Consider the following 7,995-nt stretch of genomic DNA (forward strand, 5'->3'; position numbering starts at 1 on the left):
ATTTTTAGTTACTTAATGATTTCTATATGTGTTGTAAACTTGTATACGCTTAACACACTTGATGAATTCCAGGATTTGTACTTGAAATGTGTGTCACAGTGTGACATTGATGGTACTTTGAGAAAAGTATCTGGGTCATTTTCTCACCTCTCCACACCAATAGCGTAGGCAGAAATGTACTTTAGGGCGTGCTTGTATAAAATAGGGTGGGCCAGCTTTTTCCAGGGGGAAAAATGACTTTAAAGTAGGCCTGGCCTATAATAATAATATATAATAATGCCCATTGCCAAGCATCGTTGTAGCATTTCAATCCGAATAATGGTCAGAGACCTACGGAGCCCCTAAAGGGACATGAAAAAAAAAAAAAAAAACAGAGAGAGAAAAAAAAAAGTCAGGATAACGGGTTAGTATCTCGTGCGCACGAGATACTAACCCGTTATCCTGACTTTTTTTTGGGGAGAAAGTTACCGGTGCGCCAAGGAGGGGTTAGTATCTCGTGCGCACGAGATACTAACCCGTTATCCTGACTTTTTTNTGTATAGCTTTTTATGACTTTCAATCTCTAATTTGTGATTTGGACAGCTGTTTGTTCCTTAAACTGAAGGAGTCATTTTTAGACTGGGTTAGGTTAGGGCAAAATGAAGATTTATTTTTTTGTAACGTCAATTTTGAAAACAGGCATCTTAGGTGAACATTGTTTTTTGGGGGCCCAAAAGTCCTAGATTCATTGCATATTAGCTGGTTTTGCGGATTCAATATTTTGTATAATACAATCCTTTCCACAGTCCATGTGTTGGAATCCAGTTATGAGCATCAGTTATCTTTAATCAAATGAGCCCAAACGAAAAGATAAACGTGTTACAGAATAGATGCCCTGGATGGTTTGTAAGTTATCTATGCATATAATGAAGCTGGAATGTATAGTCAGCTGCGCCATGTGCACTTAATGTGAAGAGATGAAGGTGAGGCCCCTGACAGGCCATGATGATCACATGTATTTGTAAACTCACCTCGTAGCTGTGTCCCTGTGCTGGGGCCTGCGGCAGCTGTTTGGCACTCCTCTTCCCCTGAAAAAGTTGAATATTTAGTTAAAGGTGGGGTAGGTAAGTTTGAGAAACCGGCTCGAGATCGCTAGAATTTGAAAATACACGACTGGAGAAAATCTGCCACTTCCTTACAGAGCCCCTCCTCCAACACACACGAACGCGCACATGACCAATGAGGGCACGAGATAAGTTTGTGCACAGATGGAAGGCTGACAGGCAGGTTGGTATCGGGATGTTAAGAGAATTCAATGGAATATAACAAAAAATGTATCCGAGCCGTTTCCACAAACTTACATACCCTACCTTTAACTCACAAAAAAAGTGATTTTCTAAACCTCAAGGATCAATATAAATCATCACATGTTTTGTCTGGAACGCTAAACACAGGAAGTGGGGAGTCATTATTATAACACCTTCTGCTACAGTGAGAGGAATCATAGAACAACCTGTGAGAGGTTCATGGCGTCTCGGGCCCAGTTGTCCACCAGTTTATGGAGGTCATCGGTGAAGGTTCCTTTCCTCTGGTGGGGGGCAGACATGCTGGGGGGCAGGGACTGAGAGCCCCCCTGGCTCTGACACAGACCCCCTGACCCACTCACTGCGTTGGTGCTGTTAGTCCCTGTGGGGGGAGAGCGAGAGAGGAGAGCAAAGCATGAGAGATATGTTCAAACTAAAACATGATAGTTGATGTTATCTTAATTATGACTATGCACTTTCTGTCTTGACTGTTACATGGTGGAGGAGGCTGGCAGGGACAACTTGTTTAGGGCAGGTCAGCATGTGGTCATGGAATTATATTATTTAATTGTAATGATGTAAATAATGATGACAGACAGGAACATGAGAAACACTATGTCACTAGAAGAGCAACATTTAAAACAGATCATTTTATCAACTAATGTGACAAAACTCAACCTGTTTCAGAATATAACCATTTAAATATTGCAGTGTTACTACTCTATGATACACTGGCCCGCCTGTGATAAACTCCCTGCAGCCTTCACACACAACATGCTCTTATGTTTAACCACAAGATGGCACTCAAGCTCTGTGACAGCTGCTACTAGTTTGCTTTTTGCCAACCCAGAGCCTCAAACACATTACAGCAAATGAACTGCAGAGAAAGCACACACACCAGGCTGACTGCAGGTCAGTGCTGCTGAGCATGTTGCCTCTGTTTAAGTTACCATTATCTATTATAAGATAACAGTACTCAAATTAAAGCAGGTGCTTCACGTTAGTGTCTCTCTACTAACCCAAGAGGAAACAAAATCAGTCTCTGCTGAGAGGTCGGAGGAGGACAATTATGAAATATTACTACACTCTGCATGTGTATCTTTATGATTAATAGATATCCCCCCGGTTATTTTACTACCGTGAATACTGCCTAATCATTCAATAGGTTTTTATATTTCTCTATCCTCCTTCCTCTACTATCGCTTCAAACGAGACTAAAGATAAAGTCAACTGATAAAAACAGAATATGCAGGCATCAGCCGGTAAAACATAATCATACAGCTGTTCTGACAGAAACCGGCATGTCATGCTGAATAAAATGGAGGAAAATAAGAATGGGGAGACGCTGAGTCATGACTGACTGCAGCAGCATGGAATTCTGGGCAATGTAGTCAAGACAACAAGCCATGACGAGGGAGGAGAGGATAGGGAGGGGGCAGAGGGGCAAACAGCAGTGTGTGTGTGTGTGTGTGTGTGTGTGTGTGTGTGTGTGTGTGTGTGTGTGTGTGTGTGTGTGTGTGTGTGTGTGTGTGTGTGTGTGTAATAGCTTGCAGGTGCATGCACTGTTTGCTTTGAATTTGTGATGGCTGCTGGATTCAGTTATTTCAGTCCTCAAACTGGGTGTGAAACTGTGATCATTCGATATATCAAATGTCTACATAGAAAACACAGTAGCTGACATAACTGAATCACATTGATCTCAAATCCAGCAGAGGGTCAAAGTTGAAATCTAAAGGGCATTAGAGGAGGACGCGCAGGAGAGGAATGGAAAGGGGGATTGATGGAGGGAGGGAAGACCAAAAAGAGAGATAATTACTACAGAGCTGGTTGCAGGGGCACACTTTTTTCACCATCTTCCCTGTGCAGCCGGAAGACAACGATTGGAGGGTTTGGAGAGAGTCAGAATTAAACCCACAACACCCGACATCCACACACAATGCATCTCAGGATGAATATTTGAACTTGAAGCAGTCGATAAACAAAACCTCGGGGTTGAGTTGCCCAGTAACATCTTCACACAGACATCAGTGCCTTGTCACACAGTGCTCTGTAAAGCAAAGTGCAGTTTTTAAATGTATAAATGGAAAGTGTGATACTGGTGATACTGACCACAGGTTGCCCTTTTTATACTCATCTAAAGATGTTCTTCCATAGACAAGACCAAGATATTTAGGCAAATGCAGACACATATAAGCACACTTACATATAAATACTGAATAGATCAATCTGGTTTATTATATTTATCAGTAAACCAAACTAAGACCTTGGCCACTTCCTAAAGAGGACAGTTTGAATGTTTTGAATTGGGGTGGTATGACTTCCTATACAGTAGATGGTGGTCGGCATTCATCCAGTTGGGAGAAACAGACAGGCGTACCAAACAGTGTTGATAAAGTGCTGCCGGTGTACTGTGGCCTGAAGACGCTTTGGGTAACCAACCCCTGGCTCTGATTCTGAGACCTCTCTACAGCTCGCAGGCCCTTACAAGAACTGGGTCCAAATTAAATATGTAAGTACGCTGTTCCCTGAGCTCTGAATCGCTGCACAGATCTCTCATTAAGTCAGAACCAAACAAAATGGCCATTGAGTTCTGTTTTAAAGATGAATACATTAATTTCCAATTCGACCTGTTTATGAAAAAGTACAAGTGATGATCTTTAAGACCCAGCTCCGTCTCTCTCCCCTCCTGTCTGTGCAGTGACTGGGGGACAGGTGAGGGAGAGACGGGGAAGGAAAGGGAGTGAGGGAAAGGAGTGAGAAAGGGTGGAGCTGCAGAGGGTTCAGAAGCATTCATAAACATCTCTTCATAAAGCACAACACATTTAAGTAACAATATCAATTTAGAAAACAAATAAACATCTGAATCAGGAAAATATCTAAATAAATGCAGACCGTTGCACAGTATATGAACAGAGCTGTGCTTCAACGGGTCATTGCAATAAATCAAGTTCAAACTAATAATCTATTCATAAAGAACCAAACTGTACAGCAGAAAATCTCAAGTCATCAGGAGTCAACTGGTCTTTCCCTGTTAGTGTGCTTGTTTTACAGAGACAAGAGTTTAGAAATGGAAGCACCCAGCATTAGAAATCCAGACTGACAGACAAACAAGACTATCACACATTGCTAACTGCCAAAAGGGCTAGTTATCAATGAAGCTACTTTCACAATCAATGTGTAGCCGATGCTTTCCCAGGGAGCTTATTAATGTTCATGCAATGATTTCTGGTTATGATTTTGTTTTGTATTTCTGATGATTGATAAAAGAGCGTCTGCAACCCTTAGAATTCCAGGGCTGGTAGTATAAACTGCACTTGCTGCTCTTGGCTGTCAACAAGTCAATCAGGATGGAAATCTGAAGGATTTCACAATGCTCCATGGCATTACAAATCACAATTTCTGTTTGGTGATCAGCCTGGCATGCTCCACCCTGCCTGAAGATAACACCCGCAGCCTAAAGTGCACAAGATTGGAATTATATGTGAAGTTAAGAGATTAGTTATTTGTCATGGAGGAAGGAAAGAAAGGGAGAGAATACTGAGAGGGATAGAGGGAGTGGAAAGAAGACTAAAACGTTAGTTAAGATGACGATGGGAAGCTCTAGGATGTGAACATTTTTGACATTGGGCTAACTTTCTGTGTTTTTATTAAGTAAGCTTTTATCCTGAGATTTTCACTAATTTTCCAACATGAACAATAAGGATTTTTGTAAGGAAGATAGGAATAAATGTAAAAAAGCATCTGACTGCTAATTGTACCTGCATAGGGCAGCACACGTAGTTTAAAAGTGTTGATTTAAGATAGTAAAAGTCTGCAAGCCCAGGGTGAGATGGTTTTCTATTAATGCCTAAAAGCTAACTTTTTTTGACACTAATGATATCAGTAGCAAAAGGTCTTCCTCCATCAAAGAAGGAAACCCAAGGGAAGACAGGATGACCGTGACTTGACAGATACAGGAGTACAAAAGTAAGATCAAAAGTAAGTAGGGACGACGGGTCAAAAGAGAAGAGCAAAGAAATAAAGCGTTACACACAAAGAGCCAAGCAGGGCGTACTCAGAAAGCGCGTCCTCCTGCCGCCAGGCTTGAAGGCCAAACGCTCCGAACCCCAGCTGAACTTTACACAGCCTGAAGAGAGGGAGGACGGGAGGAAGAGGAGGAGAGAAGAGGTGAAGAAAAGGAGAGGTGAAGATGAGATATTGAGAGGAGAGGAAAGCAACAAAGAAAAACAGATAAAAAGAAACAGAGTGGAAAAAAGGAGGACAGAAAAGGTATGGATGAGAGGGAAGGAGAGAGAAACAGGTGAAGGAGTACAAAGGTCACAGTCCATTAGCCAATTTTAGAAACAGCTATAGAAAGATAGAAACAGTGTGAGAAGTGTATTGTTGAAGTGCAGAAGTGTGAAGGCAAACCAAGTGCATGCATCAGTGTGTAAATATCATGTTGTGGGGAAGCTGATGAGGCCTACAGGGATCAACAATGGCCTACCTGGGGTGGGAGCACACAGGCTGGGCACAGAGAGCGCCGTGTCGCTGGTGCAGGCCGAGCACACGTTGTTGCTGGAGGGAGAGGGTTTGAGAGGCTGGAGCAGAGTACTGCTGCTCGATTCGGCAAGTCCTCCTGGGGCTAACAGAGCCAGCGGGCCGGGGGGCAGGGTGGGGGCGCTCTGGGCCGATAAAGTGCTGCCTGGAGACACCACAAGGCACAGGCAGGAGAGGACAGGGCAGGAAGGACGCACCGCAGACACACACACACACAAAAATACAACACACAGATAAGACACCCGTCACCACAGACATTTCCAGAGACAACCCCCCCACACACACACGACCACACACAGAGAGAGACAGACAGGGAAAGCAGTCAGAAATGTTGAAGCTCTGAGCCTGCACCAACAAACACCCACACATGCACGTGTAACCAGCAACACACACACACGTATGTGCACATGCATGCATAAACACAAGAAACAGTGTAAAGTTAGGGTGAACCTTATTATCTATTCTGGAAGAAGTTTACAATTTAAGATTAAGTGAACATTGTAGCCTGGTCATTTCAACCAAATGATACAAAGGACACATTTTCTCACTTTCCTCTAATGGTATCAAGCCATGTTCATCATTGCAATTTGTTCAAGTTTAAGTGAGGATTCACTTGTGTTGCTCTCAATTGTTAAATTAGATTCAAAAAGACCTATAGCGATGCTGGCAGCTATGTTTTAATGATGGGGTAACGGCGAGAATATCTGAAATCCTGGAAACATTTTGAACCAACTGCTACAAGGCTACCACTAGAAGAGAGAAAGAAATGGTGTTGCTTCTGACAGAAGAGCGTACCTGGTTGTAACGGACTCTTGCTGCTGTGCGTGGAGCTGGTTCTGGACGATTTGGAGGATTTGCTCTTCGTAGGTCGTCTTCTCCTTCCAGTCAAGCCTATAATTGGTGGGAGCACTGCAGCTGGAGGAACCTGCATCAAAACCAAAGGAAGAATGGTTGAGAGATATGTACTGTATTTGATGCTGTTCATAGTGTCTGCACTGATGAAACAAGGAGAGATACCTTTCCCAGCTTTATAAAGAGACTGTCTATCTCCTCCTTCTGGCGGGAGTGTAAGGCCTGAATCTCACGCATGTGCCTGGTGGTAAAAAGAGGGAACACAAACGTATTAATAAAATCTTGACAGGCAAAGAAAGAAAAATATAATCAGGGTAAGGAAGCAGAGAGAGATGAGGAGGGCTAAGTGTTCTGGGCAGTGGCGTAGCCACCATAGGGCAAGGGTGGGCCAATTGTTTTATTTTTGTATTATTATTATTATAAAAAAATGTATTCACCCATTGAGAATATCCAAGCATTCAAAGTGAAATTCAAGTGAACAAATATCGAGTTGAATTAATGTTAGTGTATGTGTTTTATCCTCTGATCCGAACTCCTTTACGGTAAAAACTGGTTGTTGGTTCCGGCGCGCGCCATAGTAACGTGAGAGAGGCAGAGAGCTGCCTGCAGGGAAGCTTTTCTGTAAAATGTGCAGACATTTCCCCAGCCCAGGAGCTGAAGGTGCATTTACGAGGGATGGATATGTAGACTGGAAGCACCTGCGTAACTCGGAGAGACATAAAAAAAGCGAGGACCACTGCAAGTCCATGAGCAGGTTTGAATGCTACAACCTATTGTTGCCGTTACCTAGTGCAATACAAGAGTTACATAACGATTGTAAATAACCCAATTTGTGTTCTCTGAAACTGAAAAGGATATTACGTTGTTTTTGTTACTTTCGTTGCAGTTGTAAATATGTCTGAAATGTAATTTAGGTTAACTTCCTGTGTTATTTAGATGCTTTTATTTTTTAAGGCGAGTTTACACTGTTGACAGGAAGTTGTTGTTGCTATGGAAACAACGTGACGGAGAAAAGGAGCGGAGATGAATCTACATATAAAGACGGAGAAAGTAAACTTTTATTTTGAAGGCGAGTTTACACTGTTGACAGGAAGTTGTTGTTGCTATAGAAACAACGTGACGGAGAAAAGGAGCGGAGATTAATCTACATATAAACACGGAGAAAGTAAAGGATAAAGTTTATGTTTAAGTTTAGCACCCCCCGAAGAGGCACAATGTTGGTATTAACTATAATATAAACATGTAGGTTGTGTCCTAATTCGTTTGTATGCTGTTTTGTAACTTTGCTGTCTGTTTGCAGTTCACTTTTGGTAGTATGCTA

At 42.5% G+C, this 7,995-nt stretch overlaps 1 protein-coding gene across 1 annotated transcript; it reads right to left on the bottom strand.

The window, feature by feature from the left end:
* Window positions 1–890: 890 nt before the first annotated feature.
* Window positions 891–7,250, bottom strand: LOC104966289 (serine/threonine-protein kinase WNK1-like). Its single transcript, XM_010795473.1, has 8 exons — window positions 7,216–7,250; window positions 6,840–6,915; window positions 6,618–6,747; window positions 5,770–5,967; window positions 5,338–5,409; window positions 3,100–3,141; window positions 1,493–1,665; window positions 891–1,067 (listed from the first exon to the last, which is right to left on the bottom strand). The coding sequence occupies exons 1-8, from the start codon at window positions 7,248–7,250 to the stop codon at window positions 891–893; spliced, it is 903 nt and encodes a 300-aa protein (XP_010793775.1).
* Between the last annotated feature and the right edge of the window lie 745 nt (window positions 7,251–7,995).

This window comes from Notothenia coriiceps, unplaced genomic scaffold (genome assembly GCF_000735185.1).
Source record: "Notothenia coriiceps isolate Sejong01 unplaced genomic scaffold, NC01 NC01_scaffold00037246, whole genome shotgun sequence".
In the NCBI taxonomy this organism is placed as follows: domain Eukaryota; kingdom Metazoa; phylum Chordata; class Actinopteri; order Perciformes; family Nototheniidae; genus Notothenia; species Notothenia coriiceps.

Coding starts and splice junctions, on each gene's coding strand:
- LOC104966289 (XM_010795473.1), bottom strand. CDS start 7,250: ATGGCGCGCGCCGGAACCAACAACCAGTTTTTACC. Junction 3,142..5,337: donor CAGGAGGACGCGCTTTCTGA/GTACGCCCTGCT, acceptor CCGGCTGCACAG/GGAAGATGGTGAAAAAAGTG. Junction 1,068..1,492: donor ACGCCATGAACCTCTCACAG/GTTGTTCTATGA, acceptor CAACTTTTTCAG/GGGAAGAGGAGTGCCAAACA.